Raw genomic sequence first — 17,202 nt, 5'->3', positions numbered from 1 at the left:
GGGGTCCGGTTACTCCCTTCCACATTACCTCCATGACTCTGTCGAAGAGTCAGCATTTCCCTCTCATGCTTTCTCTGCTGTTACTGTTCTTCATCTTCTAGGCTCCTCATTCTCTCAGCTGCTTCTAGTTCCATAAGCATGGCCTCCAACTCAAGTCTCTTCGGCTTCAGCTGGATTTTTAAGTCCACTGCAGAAAGGTTGAGCTGTCCATTCTCTGAGGATACTGTATCTCCACTGTCAGCCTGACTGTCTTCCAGGTTGCTGTTTTTTGATGCAGCTGTAACCAAGGTTGCGATCAGGTCTGCCTTAGTCAGGTTTCCATGCACCAGCCCCCTAGCCTGGCACATCTCCGCCAGCTGGCTCCTGGTCAGCTTTCCATACTCCTCTGCTGAAATGCTGCCTGCTCAGTCTGACTAACACTAAGCTAACAAAAGAAATAACACAATTGTGATCTGAATTCTGAGTATACACTGCGTGGCTGTTTTAGAGTACAAAACACTTTCAGAGATCACTGTACATAAGCTACAGGAATTCACTCTACCCACACCATTACAAGCCAATTAGTGTGTGAAGTAGATCCCACCACATGTGACGGCTGTGCCCTGGCCCAGCAATCAAGGAGCCTCAATCCTCACCACTAACAACCAGGGTGGTCGCCTCTGAGAAGAAGAAAGGATACCTAATACAGTAAAGGACAATTTCCCTTAAGTGCACACAGAGATCACAGTCAGTCTGGGGCTGGTTGCTCCTTTGCTCACAAGGTCCCCAATAAGACTCCCCACTGGCACAGCTATAGGGTCCAGGTCTCAGCCTAACTGGGTAAACTAAAACCTCCAGTACCCCCTCTCTGTCCAACCAGTGCTTCGTGTCTCTGCCCAGGTAGCTGATACATACACAAATGCACTTTGAGAAACACTAACCAACAGCTCTGCTGAGGCCCTCCCAAATTATATCATTTTGACATTTAGGTTTTCCCAGTATTCATATTGCATCTTCTTGACACCTGGTCTGAGTTCTCAGACCACAAACTGCATTATTTAGCAATCTAACACCTGCTCAGAAACTTAACAACAATAAAAGACACTTCACATGTATACTCTAACAGAAACCAGAGCAGTACAGCATCATCACATGTAAATTCTGGTCAAACACTTTAGCCTTAAAACAATGGGCATGAAACCTTCATCCAGACACACTGGAACCGACTTGTAAAACATTAAAGAGATTCATAAGATCTTTTCAACTTTAAAAGACACATTTGAAATACTTGGCTTGGTTTTCCTTACAGCAGATGGCAATGTTGCAACAATCCTGAAGTTCACATTTTACAGTGTTTTCTTACATTTAAAAACACAAGCCTGTATTTTACATTTATTTATACAGTTGATAGAATTATGTATCAAATTCTATTTGACTAGGCTGGCAGCCTTCGCCCATCTCTCCCCAGTCGTCACAAGGCTATCACGTGATGGTTTCGGTAACAATGTCGACAACTGTGTCCATCATCTGGGTCGACACTGTGGCCGTTTGGACTGTTTGTGTTGGGTTTTACTTTTTGTTTTTTCGAACGGAAAATGTTTTGCCGTTCGAACAAACGATAGTAAACCGAAAAACATATCCCTACAGCAGACAAGGTCTTTCCTTCTTGTTCACATCTGGAGTGTGTGTGTCTTTCACTTTAGGGACAAATAAGGAAGATTCATCAAACGAAGCATTGATGAGCGAAGGCTTAAAGGCAACACAAAGTCACAAAGATGCATCCAGACAAGTCTCCTAATGGCTATGTCTGAACTGCCTACCTGTGAGGTACCTTCCACCACTTGAGAGATCAGCCTCATGGATGCATTAAATATCGACTGGAGGATGGCCAGCTGTGAGGAAACTATTTTGGTCCTCAGAAGTCATGGACCAAAAAAGAGATTTGGAGAGCTCTTTAGTCAAATCTATTTGCAATCTTGTAAAATGTGCCAGATAATTCAACAACCACAGAGCAAAAGTCACTGAAGCATAAACGCGCTTAAAGAATCTAAGTCCCTTGACTTCTTCTTTGGGGAATGCACAGAACAGCTCTGTTCTACAAGCTCTTTTTAGTTGTTGCTGCCACAACCCGCGGCATCAACTGGGACCCCCTTGTTCCAGAGGTAAGATGGAAAGAACACTTAAGGAAAGAATGTACAAACATCTCTGTGACATTAAGAACGCTAACCAGGCTAATGCCCTTGCAAAACATATTACATCAAATCTTAACCATGTTTTTAAATTTTTATTGTGGAACAAGTTATTACAAATATTCAAAGTGGACCCTGGGGTTTGATACTTGAAAAGAGGGAGCTGGCTTGGCAGCTCCGATTAAATGCTATCTGTCATTAATGGATCTATTTCCATCTCTTCCTTGTTAAGATTAGAGGCTTATAACAGAGAAGTATGTTGAAGTTTTAGTCTTTGAAATTCTTAATTTACATTTATGTTTTCTTATATTATTGCATGTAAATTTATTGTGGTATTTCACTTTAAATTTTTTGGCCGGAAAGTGATCATGTGATTCCTGGTGGTTTGAATACCTGTCTTTGATTATATTATTTTGTCTGAGGAAGTCTTACAGAAATAAGATTAATCAGTCCAAGGAGTGCAGTATTCATTCCCCTTTGTTCTGTGGATTAGAAAAGAAGGTTGGCTTATGGAATAAAAGCTTTTTTTTTTTTTTTTTTTTTTTTAATAGCACTGAATTGCTTATCCAGCTACGATTTCTGTATCAGTTTTTTTTTATTTTAATGAAAAATTTAACTAAGAACTATTTTAAGGAGTCACTAAAGCTTGTGAGTGAAAGGATCCACTTCTGTAGTAATAAGGGAGTAAATGAGATCTGAGGTATATTAGGTGGGCAGTGCATTATGGGTAAAGGGAGGAGCTTGACAGTTTGGATATGAGGATATAGTAGGAGTGGCCAAGTTGGATCAGACACCCATCAGTTGAGGAATGAATGAAAATGACATCATCAGATCGAAGATGGCTAGCCAAAGTGAATAAGGAGCAAAAAAGAGCCAGTGAGCACAGAGGAAAGGTGCACTTATGAAACTGTTAACTGGTCACAACATGCATCATCTTGGGTGTGACCATCCTCAATGTAGGAACTTCTAAAAAACGTAATTCTGATAGTGGAAAGGACAAACCGATGAGAAAACCTACGAAGAAAGGGCCCTGCTTTTAGATTTTAACATATTGCTGTATAATTAAGTGGGCAATGAAACATTTGATATCTGGTGAAGTAGCAGGCTGCAATAAACAAAGTACAGTTGTGTACACTTACCATAAATGTAAATGTTCGAGTGCATTCACTGTTGCAGTCATCACATTTGGGTTATCTGCTTGCAGTAGCTCTCAGTCGGCTGATTATCAAAGTCTTGGGTCCTGCGTCGGTTGCTGTCTCATCTTCCATGACATCAGGTAGCCAGGGGTATAAAGCATGCAGCCGACGCCATTACATCAGTTTTTCTTGCCCCAGATGTCAGGTGCCCCCATAATGGGAAGTAATTATATATACAAGGTTACACCTCCAACAAAAAGCAAATACACCAAAAAGCTTTAAGCACAGTAAACAAGAATAGAGGTATAGCCAATAGAAGTTAGGGGGCTGGAGGGAGGGTAACTTTCATAAAGTAATTTATCATAATACAACAATTTGCATTTTGTACACTACATATAAAATGCAGACAGGAGCAGGTGTTCTAAGTGTTTCACTGTTGCAGTCATCACATTTGGGTTATCTGCTTGCAGTAGCTCTCAGGCGGCTGATTATCAAAGTCTTGGGTCCTGCGTCGGTTGCTGTCTCATCTTCCATGACATCAGGTAGTCAGGGGTATAAAGCATGCAGCTGACGCCATTACATCAGTTTTTCTTGCCCCAGATGTCAGGTGCCCCCATAATGGGAAGCAATTATATATACAAGGTTACACCTCCAACAAAAAGCAAATAAACCAAAAAGCTTTAAGCACAGTAAACAAGAATATAGGTATAGCCAATAGAAGTTAGGGGGCTGGAGGGAGGGTAACTAGGACTGCAATAGTGAATACACTCGAACATCTGCATTTATGGTAAGTGTACAGAACTGTACTATGCTCTTCGTGTTTCACTGTTGCATTCATCACATTTGGGTAGATTCCCAAAGTTAAGGATGGGAGGAGGTAATTAGATAGCATTATGACCAGCTATAAGGCCCTGCAAGACTGCAGTGGCAAAGCCAGCTCTGGATTTAGAAAAAATTGGCAAATGGTAATGCTTGGTGAAGGTATGTACATAACTCCAGGTAGCAGCTCCTAGGATGTCCCTGCTAGGGACACCTCTGAGAAAGGCTGTAGAGGTTGATGCAGTCCTGGTTAAATGTGGTCTTATCCCCTGTGGGGTAGGTTTTCCATGGTGCTTATAGCAGAAATTAATGCAATGGCCTATCCATTTAGAAATGGTTTGCTTTGAAATGGCCTTCCCCTCTGCCCCTGCAGCAAACCAGCAGCTGTTCAAGATTTCCTGAGAGGCTTAGTCCTGTCCAAGTAAAATCTAAGTTATCTGTGCACGTCCAAGGAGTGCAGTATTCATTCCCCTTTGTTCTGTGGATTAGAAAAGAAGGTTGGCAAATGAATGGACTGATTATGGGCCACACTGGATACCACCTTGGGCATGAAGGAGGGACTGGTCCTGAGGGGCACCCTGTCCGCATGAAAGATGATGAAAGGCTCCACTGTCATGAGGGCTGTAATTCAGACAGCATTCTTGCTGAAATGATGGCTAAAAGGAAGGCTGTTTTCCAAAAAAGGAATTTCAACTCTGCATTTGCAGCTGGCTAAAAAGGAGGTAGAGTGAGTTTTTCCAATACAAAGTTAAGGTCCCAGGCTGGAGTAGGGGCTCTCCTGGGTGGTCTTAAGTTTTTGGCCACTCTGAGGAACTGCTTCAGCAGTGGATGAGAGAAGAGGGGTGGTTCTGTGTTGTAATGAGCTGAAATGGTTGAGGCATGAATTTTAATGGAGGAAACGGAAAGGCCCTTGTGAAGCATCTCAGTTAAGTATTGAAGAATCTGAGGTAAACTGGGCGCTGCTGTGCCCATCCCCTGAGTTTGGTTCCAGAAAAGAATCTTTTCCGTTTTTCGGCATAGGATTTTCTAGTACTAGGCCTCCTTGCCACCAGAATGACATCCATCACTTGCTTACTGAGAGATGGTAACGGAGAGATCAGGTAATTAGCCAGGCTGCCAGGTTCAGGGTTTGAAGCTGTGGGTGCACAATCTTGCCCTCTTGCTGGGACAGCAGGGCAGGGGTCAGAGGCAGGTGCCATGGAGCCAGCAGTGACATACTGCGCAAAAGGGGGTACCAGTGTTGGTGTGGCCAGTCTGGTGCGATCAGTATTGTCCTTGGTTTGTCCTGTTTCACCTTTAGTAGTACCTTGGAGAGGAGAGGCAGACGGGGAAAGGCATAAAAGTACAGTTCTGTACCTACCATAAATGTAGATGTTCGAGTGCTAATACAGCTGCAGTCATAACAGATGGGTTCTCCTGCCGTCAGGCGGATCTTCGGTCGGCCGAATTCCAAAGTCTAGGTCTGGCGTCGGTTGTCGTCGCTTCTTCCCTGACATCAGTGCGACAGGGGTATAAAGGAACCAGCTGACGCCATTTTCTTCAGTTTTTCTAGCCCCAGATGTCAGGTGCCCCCAGAAGGAAGGCAATACATAAATTTGTGTGATAATGCAGTGCAATATAATCAAAATACAGTAGTTGCAAGCAAATACATCATAAATGAAAACCCCAATCAGGTTGTATGAGGATGTGTTATCCTATAGGCCTGTCCCAAGAGGGGAAGGAGGGAGGGAAACCTGGACTGCAGCTGTATTAGCACTCGAACATCTACATTTATGGTAGGTACAAAACTGTACTATGTTCATTGTGCATACAGCTGCAGTCATAACAGATGGGTAGAATCCCAAAGCTAAGAAAGGGGTGGTAGGCACTAGGTGGAACTAGGAGGAGCCAAAATGCCCTGCAAGACTGCAGTGGCAAAGCCTGCTCTAGATTTGGAGTATAATGGTAGGTTGTAGTGCTTGGAGAAGGTATGCACAGAACACCAAGTGGCTGCTTCCAAAATATCCTTGGTAGGAACTCCTCTGAGGAAGGCTGCAGAGGTGGCTGTGGCCCTGGTGGAATGAGTTCTAATGCCTGTAGGAACAGTTTTGCCATGAAAGGAATAGCAAAAGCGTATGCAGTGGGCTATCCATTTTGAGATTGTCTGTTTGGAAATTGGCTTCCCTTGAGCTCCTACCACATAGGCCACAAAGAGCTGTTCTGATTTTCTGAAAGGCTTTGTTCTGTCCAAATAATAACGCAGTTGTCTGTGGATGTCCAAGGAATGTAGTAATCTCTCCCCTTTGTTTTGAGGATTAGGATAAAAAGTAGGTAAATGTATGGCCTGATTTAAAGCTACCCTGGATACCACTTTAGGCATAAAGGATGGGTTGGTTCGTAAGGAATCTCTGTCCTAATGGAAGATGATAAAAGGCTTGACAGCCATGAGAGCCTGTAGTTCTGAAACTCTACGAGCTGAGGTGATAGCCAGAAGGAAAGCTGTTTTCCAGGACAAATATTGCAAATCTGATGAGGCAGCTGGCTCAAAGGGAGGCAAGGTCAATTTTTCCAGAATGAAATTAAGATCCCAAGCAGGTATTGGTTGTTTCCTTGGAGGCCTTAAATTCTTAGCCCCTCTGAGGAACTGTCTTAAGAGAGGGTGAGAGAATAAAGGTGGATCAGTGTTGTATTCTGCAGAAATGGCTGAGGCATGTATTTTGATGGAGGAAAAAAAGTCCACTGCTTAGCAGTTCAGCCAAATATTGTAGTATCTGAGGTAAATTCAGTTTTCCAGGATCCTGGCCCTTTTTCTCATTCCAGACACAAAAACGTTTCCATTTTGCAGAGTAAGCTTTTCTAGTTGATGGCCTTCTGGCCTCCAAAATGACATCCTGCACCTCCTTGGAGAGTAGGGCCTGTTGTGATGCTAAGGAATCTTCCATGCGGCTAGACTTGAGTGTTTTTAGCTGGCTGTGAAGAGTTTTGAAACTGTGCTGAGTCAGAAGAAGAGGCATTAGAGGCAGGGTCCATGGAGGGGAATGCGTCAGGCTCCTCAGGAGTGGGTACCAGTGTTGCCTTGGCCAGTCCGGAGCAATGAGAATCATCTTTGGTCTGTCTGCTTTGGTCTTTAATAGAACTTTGGGCAGCAGAGGAAGAGGAGGGAAGGCATAAACTGTCATTGATGTCCAAAAGAAAGAAAGTCCACTCTCCAGGCCTTTGGTTGAAGATCCTTGAGCAGAATTTTGTCAATTGATGATTCTTGTGAGAGGCAACAAGATCTATGTCTGGCCTTCCCCATTCTTGGATTATTTCTGTAAAAACTTTTGGATGTAATTTCCATTCGTGTGGATCTGTCATATTCCTGCTTGGGTCGTCTGCCAGTGTGTTTTCCTTGCTTGGCAAGTACTGTGCTTGTAGTTCCATTTGTAAGTCCCTGGCCATGTTCCAAAGTGACATGGCCAGTCTGCATAGGGGGGTAAGAATGTGTTCCTCCCTGTTTGTTTATGTACCACATAACTGTGGTGTTGTCCGTTCTTATCAATAGTTGACCTGGTTGTAGAAGGTCCATGAAAGCTATAATAGCATTTATTACTGCTAGCATTTCTTTTTGGGACCATTTTCCCTGAATGCACCAATCTGTCATGTGCGCCCCCCAGGCGTAGTCCGAGGCGTCTGTTGTGATGACTTGATTTGCTTGAGGCTTGCTGAATGGAAGACCTGTGTTTGTTTGACATGCTTGAGCCCACCACAGGAATTCCTTTTGCAGACATGGAATTAGTGGTATTATTGTTTCCAAACTGTGGCTGTGTTGAGACCATATGTTTTTCAGGTACCATTGTAGTTTCCTCTTATGCAGCTTTGCACATGGGATTAGTAAGATGCAAAATGCCATGAATCCCAGAGCCTGCAGGATTTTCCTTGCAGTCAGCCTGGTGCAATTTGCTAGTGTTCTGAAGTATTGAATTAGTTGCCCCTGCTTCTCTGGCGTGAGGTAGGCCATCTGGGTGTTTGTGTCCAAGTTGGCACCCAGGAAAATTATCTTCCGAGAGGGTATTAGCCTTGATTTCTTTTTGTTGACTGTGCATCCCAGAGATTTCAATAACATTATTACATAAGCCAGATGTTTCAGAAGAATGTGCTTGCTGTCCGCTTATATCAGGCAGTCGTCCAAATAGGGGTATATTTGTATCCCTTGAAGTCTGCAGTAGGCAATTACTGATGCCAGGCATTTCGTGAATACTCTGGGCGCAGTAGATAAGCCAAAGGGCAATGCAGAGAATTGATAATGGGTTGAACCTGCAAGAAATCTGAGGTACCTTCTGCAATTTTGTCTGATTGAGACATGCAGGTATGCCTCCTTGAGGTCCAGTGTTACCAGCCAAGACTCCTTGTCCAGCATGGGAAGAAGTTGCTGTAGAGTGAGCATCCTGAATTTTGGTACGAGTAGAAATGTGTTTAGGATGGATAGATCCAAAATAGGTCTCCAATCTTTTCCCTTCCTTGGCACCAGAAATAGCCTGGAATAAAAACCTTGACCTTGTTCGTGCATAGGTACCTCTTGAATAGCTTTCATGTTTATGAGATCTGTAATTTGCCTTTGTGCCTCTGCCCTTTGATTATGTGGCAGGTTTGGCATGCCTCTCATTTTTGGAAGGGTGTGAAAATGGAATTTGTAGCCTCTGTTTATAATGTCCAGGATCCATTTATCCTTTGTGACAACATGCCAATTTTTTGAAAATAATGCCAGCTTTCCTCCTAAGGGGGCTGCCATTTGAGACCTGGTTGGCATGCAAAGGAGAAAGTCATTGGGTTTGCTTTCTGAAAGACTGCGAGTTGTCCTCACCACCTCTTTGTGTAGGAGCTTGCCATTGTCTGCCTCTATACGATCCTTGGGATTGTCCTCTGCCCCTCGGGCACCTGTATCTGCCTCTTTGGGGTCTGTCTGTGGCAGGAAAGGACCAGTTTTTGGAAGGCCAATTTCTGCTAAAACGTGGGGGTTGAACCTGTAGAAATTCTTTCACAGTTTGCATTGATTTAGCCTTTTCCTCCATTTTCCTTAATACCTCCTCAGCATTAGCACCAAATAGTACATCCTTTTGAAGAGGGGTGTCTAGTAATTTAGCTTTGACATGATCAGGCAAGGCTTGTTCCTTGAGCCAGGCATGCCTACGTATGACTGATCCTGTAACAGCAGCTCTACATGAGGCCTCTAGAGCATCAAAACCACTTTGTAAGGTATGCTTACCCACTTGTTCTGCACTATGCATCAAATTCTGCAACTCCTTCAAGTCTGATTGTTCAGGTTGTGACATTTTACTCTTCAATTGTGATAACAAAAATTGTTGGTATTTTAGCATATGAAACTGACAGTTTAAGGCCCTCATGGATAAGGTAGCAGAGGTATACACCTTTTTTCCCCACCTTTCTAAGGATCTGGAATCTCTCGCGGAAGGCAATGGATTTTTGGCAATGGAGGCCTTAACTCCCTTGGGGCCCTGTGAGATGGTTTCTGGGTCAGCAGCATGGCTTTTGTAAAGAAATTGGTGTGAGTCAGGAACCCTGTAGTACCTGCCAGGCTTAACTGGAGCTGGAGGTAGAGAGTCCGGGTTAAGGCAGGCCTCCGAGTAAACATCATCTAGGATGTCCAAGACAGGAGGTATAGCCTGAGGCCTATGCTGAGGTAACAAGAGAAATTCCCTGAGCCTTTTCTTGGAATCTGAATAATCCTGGCCTTCTCAGTGGAAGTGTTCCCTTAAGGTATGCAAAGTTTCCCCAAATGAGTAATCCTCGGGGGGGATACAGAAGGGAAGGACTCCTCCGCATCAGAGTCTTCAAAAGGGGAGTAAGAATGTTCCTCATCATCAGAGTGCTCTGAAATAATGGAGCCCTGATTAGAGGAGGGGGAATCTTCCTCCACTCTGGGCCTTTTGTCCGGTGGGGGATGAGAACCTCTGATTAGAGTAATTAAATCCTCAGCCATTTTAAGCATCTGTTTCTTAGGCATGGGGCCTGGAGATGGGCCCTGTGTAGCTGATCTCAGAGTGCATGGTTGCTTTAGACTTTGTGAAAGCCTTGATGGAGAAAGAAGAGGAAGGTCTGAAGACACCTTGAGTGGAGGTGGACCTGTCCACATTCTGAGTTTCAACGCCAAGAGAGGCTTCAGTATCTGTAGTCGGGGTGTGGGCCGAGGAACCTTCCACTCAGGTACAGGAGACACAGTCAAAGAAGTGTCGTCGGTAATCAGGGGCTGCGTAGGCATCTCACTGAGAACCGGACCACGTGTAGTCGGCTTTGGCGTGGTGTCGGTAGAGGCTGCGGACCTCGTGTGTCGATCCTTGTCTTTGCGTTTTTTAGACAAAACCGGAGTCGGAGTATCCGACGACATAGTATAGTTAAATGCTTTCCCAAAATAATGCTGGGCGAACTCCGCCCGACACTTAATACTGCGTTTGTTGAACGTAGCACAAAAGCGACAGCCCGAGACGTCGTGGTCTGGGCCTAAACAAGGTATACAGAGGGAATGGAAATCCTTATGCGGTATTTGCTTCTCACAAGAAATACAATTATTAACTTTGTCCGACATCGGTCTGAGGCAAGAAAAGTTTCCCCAACGGGGTACTTAGCTTTTAAGAAGACTTCGGTTTCCAAATTTCGTAATCTCAGGAGCTGGCCGACCGGCACTTGCGAACTGCTTCTGCTTCGGGCACCGCGCGGCAAGAAAGACTGAAGAAAATGGCGTTGGCTGGTTCCTTTATACCCCTGTCACACTGATGTCAGGGAAGAAGCGACGACAACCGACGCCGGACCTAGACTTTGGAATTCGGCCGACCGAGGACCCGCCTGACGGCAGGAGAACCCATCTGTTATGACTGCAGCTGTATGCACGATGAACATCTGATAGGTTTTTCCAGGTGAAGGACAGGGCATCCACTTTCCAAGCTTGTTTGTGGGGAGTCCTTGTGCAGAATTTGTCCAATTGGTAGTTCTGGGGGAGGCAAAATCTCTGGGCTCCCCCATTTGTTTCTCAACATGTTGAATATCTTTGGTTCCAGTTTCCACTCGTGTGGATCCATGAGATTTGTGCTTAGTTTGTCTACCAGTGTATTTAGCTTTCCTGTCAGGAATTGAGCCTGTAGGTGCACTTGGTAGTTCAAGGCTGTGTTCCACAGAGCCATGGCTAGTCTGCTTGTTTATGTACCACATAACAGTGGTGTTGTCCATCTTTACCATTAATTGTCCTGGAAAAATGTGGTCCTTGAAGGCTGTCAGAGCATTTTGTACAGCTAACATTTCTTTTTGATTGATATACAGGTGCATTTGACTTGGGTTCCATTTGGCCTGAATGCACTTCCCTGCCAAATGAGCCCCCCATGCACAGTCTGATGCGTCTGTTGTTAGGGTTTGGGTGGCAGGGGGTGAGTGAATGGCAGTCCCTTGTTTTGGTGGCAGGCCTCTGCCCACCAAAGGAACTCTACCTCTAGACAAGGTATGATAGGAATCATTGATTCTAGATCCTGAGAATGTTGACACCATAGGCTTTTTAGATACCATTTTAGTTTCCTCATATGCAGTCTTGCATTTGGAATTAGTAGAATGCAGGAGGCCATGAACCCCAGGGCTTGCAGTATTTTCCTTGCAGATAGCTGGGTCTTTGTGGCCAGTAGTTTGAAGTAGGCTGTCAAATTAACTTGTTTCTCTGGCATGAGATAGGCCATCTGGGAAGTTGTATTCAAGCTTGCTCCCAGGAATACAATTTGTTGGCAGGGTACAATATGTGATTTCTTTTTGTTTATGGTGTACCCCAGAGAAGTTAGCAATTTCTGTACAAACGCCAGATGATTCAATAGTAATTCCTGGCTTTCTGCCTGAATTAGACAATCGTCCAGGTATCAGTATATTTGAATATTTCTTTGCCTGCAAAAATGCAATGACTGGAGCTAGGCACTTTGTGAATACCATGGGCGCAGTAGATAAGCCAAAGGGCAGTGCAGAGAACTGATAGTGCCTGTAGACTGCTTTGAAGCGTAGGTATTTTCTGCAGGATTCCCTTATTGGGATGTGCAGGTATGCTTCCTTTAAATCCAGTGTTGCCAAACAGGCATCTTTGCCTAGCATAGGAAGCAGTTGGTGAAGAGTTAGCATCTTGAATTTTGGAATCACCAGAAATGTGTTTAGGATAGAAAGGTCCAGTATAGGACGCCAGGAGTTGTCTTTTCTGGGCACCAGGAAAAGTCTTGAGTAGAAACCTTGTACCTGTTCTTCAGGAACAGGTTGAATAGCCCTGATGCTTGAGAGAGCAAGAATATGCTTCTGAGCCTCCGGCCACTGATTTGGGGACAGGTCTGGCCAACCGTTTGGGGTTGGTAAGGAGTGAAAGTGGAATCTGTATCCTTGGGAAACTATATTTAAAACCCATTTGTCTTGGGTAATGAGTTACCAATTTGTTGCCTGGCGGGCAATCTTTCCCCATAAGGGAACAGTCAGTTGTGCAGGGCTTGGAAGATTTAAAGTTAAGTCATTGAGACAGTTTACCATGGGGGCGGGGGGGTCTTACCACTCCCTGCTTTTGAAGTGGGAGCCTCCCACTGCTTAGCCCTGTGAGTACCTTGGGACTGAATCCTAGGTGTTCTGCTAGTTCTGGGTTTGGACTGAGAAGGCCTGGAAGAGGCAGAAAAGGACCAATTTGTAGAGGGCCAATGCCTACTAAATCTGGGAGGCTGTACTTGCAGGAAATCTTTAACAGTTTGCATAGATTTAGCTTTTTCCTCCATCTTTTTAAGTACTACTCCTGCTTTGTTTCCAAAGAGGTGGTCCTGGTTTAAGGGAGCATCCAGCAACTTAGCTTTAACATGATCTGGCAAAGACTGCTCGTTAAGCCAAGCATGCCTAAGTACAGACCCAGTGACAGCAGCCCTGCAAGATGCCTCTAGTGAATCAAAACCACATTGCAAAGTACGTTTTCCAACTTGTTCAGCAGAATGTATTAAGTCCTGTAAATCTTTATTTTCAACACAGTCAGGAATCAACATAAATTTCTGTTTAAGCAATCCAATAATATGCTGCTGATACTTTAACATATGAAACTAGCAGTTTAAGACCCTAATGGCCAAGGTTGCAGAAGTGTACATCTTCTTACCCCATCTATCCAGTGCCCTGGAATCTCTATCAGAGGGGGTAGGATTTTTGGCAGTAGTAGCCTTAAAGTGCCCTTGGGTCCCTGTGAAATGGTCTCAGGATCCGCAATAGGATTTTTAAAAAGGAACTTATGAGAGTCAGGAACCCTGTAATATCTATCAGCTTTTATGGGAGCAGGAAGTAAAGAGTCAGGGGCCAAGCTAGATACCGAAAAGGCATCATCAACAATGTCCAGTACAGGGGGGATAGCTAAAGGCCTGTGTTGGGGCAGGAGTCAAGTCTCTTTTTAGAGTCAGAGTAATCCTGGCTTTCCCAGCGAAAATGTTCCCTAAGAGTATGCAAGGTTTCACCAAAAGAGAAATCCTCTGGAGGGGAAGCAGAGAGAAGAGTCCTCTGCATCAGAATCCTCATATGTAGATAAGGGTAAATCCTGGTCCTCATAGGAAACAGAAATTTCAGAATCCTGATCAGAAGAATCATAAGCAAACTCAGTCCTAGGTCTCAGAGGGGGAAGGTTGGCTTTCCCTGATTAAAGTAATAAGGTCTTCAGCCATTCTTATCATTTGATTTTTAGGCAAAGAGGCCTGAACATGTGGTCTGGGCATCAGTTTTCTAGGTATGGATAGAGTTTTAGGCCTTGAAGAAGAAGATGGCATTGGTTTAATATGCAAGTCAGTAGGCCTGAATACACCCTCAGAAGCCAGTGTCTGCACAGTGGCTCCGGACCCATCCAAGGTAGAGACATCCACAGGTTCCACAGTTGAAGCATCTCACGGCATACCGGACTCCGAATGGGTCTCAGTAGAGGCCTGCGAATCTGAGGTAGTGAGTATCAGGGAAAGTGCCTCACTGAGTACTGGCGAACTGGTGACTAGCTTAGGAGAAGCATATTCGGCAGCTTTGGACCTATGCGGTCTGTCTCAGTCTTTATCTTTGCGTTTTTTCAGAATGTTGGTAGTCAGGTGGCTTACCGAAGCCATATCTGGGTAATTGAATCAAGTACCAAAATATTTAGAAGTGTAAATATACAGACAACGAATAGTTCGTTGTTTAAATAAGGCACAAAACTGACAGCGAGGTACATTGTGGTCAGGGCCTAGGCAAAGAATACAGTACGAATTAAAATCTTTATGAGGTATTTGCTTTCCACAATAAATACAATTACTGACTTTTACTGACATTGGTTTAGAGCAAGAAAAGGTTTCCCCAACGGGGTACTTAGCTTAGTTGAAGACTTAGGTTCTGAAACTTGAAAACAAAAATTTCAGGAGTCGGCCAACTGGCACTTGCGAACTGCTTCTGCTCCGGGCACCGCACAGCAAGAAAGACTGGTGTAATGGCGTCGGCTGCATGCTTTATACCCCTGACTACCTGACGTCATGGAAGATGAGACAGCAACCGACACAGGACCCAAGACTTTGATAATCAGGCCGACTGAGGGCTACTGCAGGCAGATAACCCAAATGTGATGACTGCAACAGTGAAACACTTAGAACACCTGCTCCTGTCTGCATTTTGTATGTAGTGAGCAAAATGCAAATTGTTGTATTATAAATAACTTTATGAAAGGAGAAACCAAACACGTTTATACAGTGCCTGTCTTTTCTTTCTGAGAAAGACTTCAGGATATGATGAAGATTACATGCATAATAATCTGCCTGTAAACTTCACCTTCAGTGTTTATGTTTTAAATTTTTTTTAATATATCACTTACATGTCTACTGGGTAAACTGACTAGTCATGTCCTCTTTTCAGAGGCAATAAAGCAGTATCTGCATTAGCAATTATCTCAGTTTGCAAATATGAGTTTGAGGGAATAAAAACTGAAGACTACATGATGAAGCTATTAGTCTGGGCTAAACTGGCAGCTTCTTGCAGGAAACTTTAATGTTCAATAACAGAAATCTGTTAGCCAATGTAAGTTCTGTATGCTGTGAGACAAACTTTTTCATCAGTGTCTAGTGCTGCACTACAAAACAAAAGTTTCCTTTTAATGTGCAAGTCTTTTTTTTTTTTTTTTGAAGAACAGAAGCATCCGACTTGCCCTTACTTCTGTTTATTCATTTTCTCCATACCTCAGAATGTTACTCTGGCATTATTGTACAGTAGGGCACAACTACATTGCTACCATTACAGTCTGCAGTGTACACATCAATTCTACAATTAAACATGGCTATATCTATTAACAATACCTGAATCTTTTCACGTTTTCTGCCATCTGTTCAGGAGATATCATCCAGTCTATGTGGTCCACAATTTTTCTAGAGAGAGGTAACAATGTTAGGGTTATAAAAGCTCTGCATACATATAAATCTGTTTTTTTAACTGTACTTTCTGCTTTATTACCCAAAATTAAGACACTGAGTTTGACATTCACAGCACTAAGATCCTTATTAGCATTTTTCTCTTTATTGCTGCAGTCTGGACACTTTTACTGCTTACAATGAAGAGGTTTGGACATTCATTCAGTCTGCTAGGATATGGACAGACAACGACAATGCTGGGTCAAATACTCTACAAGTAGAGCTAGAAAGTAAATGACAAAATGCCACCTTGTTTTAAATGCAGATCTTTACAAAACGTTTTCTCTTACAGAATATTACTATATGAAGTACACATAATACAAGCTGAAATCAACATGTCAAACCACTTACAAACAACATATAAAACAGTGTGAAACTACACTTTAAAATAGGCTTACTTTTTCTTAATATTTATTCCTCCCCCAACATCAGCTGCTCCTGGTGTCCTTCCTCAATACTTGCATACTAAGTCAACTTTTTTCCCCCTATGGATCTGATTAAGACTGTAGTGTGCTAATGTAGCATCATCCTTCTGCCATGATAATCTCACTTCCATAGATAAACAGGAACATCAGTCATGGATCCCTATAGACATCGGCCAGAGTTTCCTCAGCATTTCTGGTAGGTTCTATAACCCCTAGTCATTCACTAAGTTTTATAACAAAACACACAGCACCCTCTGATCCCTTAGGACAAGCAAGACAGCTAAATGATGCCCTTTTTATATCCTCCAGCCAACTCTTCAGAATCCAGGACTGCTAATGAAACCTAGGCCTCCAGGGCTCTAGTCTCATTGTTCCATCCCTTTGTGCCATGAAGCCAGCAAGCTTCATATCATGCAAGTAATACTCAGTTTAAATCAATATATACAAAACAGCTGTGCAATTCATTCTTAAGGGTGTTCTTGGGGAAAGTATAAAATCCAGTGAAATAACAGACAGAAATGAAAAGGATGCATCAAAAATTTAGTGCTCTTCTCCATTTTGAAGCTGCTGCTGGTCCATTCACACTGTTTTGTGAAAGATTAAATAAAGTCGTCAGCTCACACTATCCCTTGTGATTCTATCAACAGCCACAGTCAACATTTTAGTAAACAGATGTGTATATTTACTGCATCAGTTTTATGAAGGGACCCTGGATGGTGGGTCTATGACTGGATTCATTCACTCCCTTTCATTCCAATTTGGCATTTTTTCTGAAGCTGCTACACTTGAGGGTATGCCTGTATACTAACACACATGGTGACATCACATGCCACCTACCCAAAAGTGAAACATATCATCCTCAACTACTGAGAAAGCATACTTCCAGCAAACCATGAAAAAATGAAGAATGATCTACATTCAAGGTTATAACTACCTGATGTACAGGGGCCACCAACAGCTGATGCGGATTGTAAACAGACACTAACAGATATATGTTACTTTTAACATCAAATACCTTATTTGGTGCATCTATAACTGGAAAGAATCTCAAGTAATAAAGCCACCAAGGTAGGAAATGTTCAGTCACAGAGAAAACAGCCAAAGGATCAGAAGGCTGAGTCCCAAAGAACAGAACTGACAAAGGAGTCTGGACTTCCGAAGAATCATAGGTGTGACGATGCTTGAAGTTGGGAACCAAGAACCAAGTGGCTGTGGCACACACATCTGCAATGAAGAC

At 43.4% G+C, this 17,202-nt stretch overlaps 1 protein-coding gene across 1 annotated transcript in view; it reads right to left on the bottom strand.

Annotated features, from left to right (window-relative positions):
* SNX13 (sorting nexin 13) overlaps window positions 1-17,202 on the bottom strand; it is a 1,298,295-nt gene that overhangs the window by 210,787 nt on the left and 1,070,306 nt on the right. The window contains 1 exon segment of the mRNA XM_044065560.1: window positions 15,430-15,498. Coding sequence (XP_043921495.1) covers window positions 15,430-15,498 — 69 coding nt within the window.

Source organism: Protopterus annectens, chromosome 3.part0 (assembly GCF_019279795.1).
Source record: "Protopterus annectens isolate FY-2018-M chromosome 3.part0, PAN1.0, whole genome shotgun sequence".
Classification (NCBI taxonomy): domain Eukaryota; kingdom Metazoa; phylum Chordata; order Ceratodontiformes; family Protopteridae; genus Protopterus; species Protopterus annectens.
Note: the sequence above shows the minus strand (reverse complement) of the source record. Positions and strands in the feature narration are given on the sequence as shown.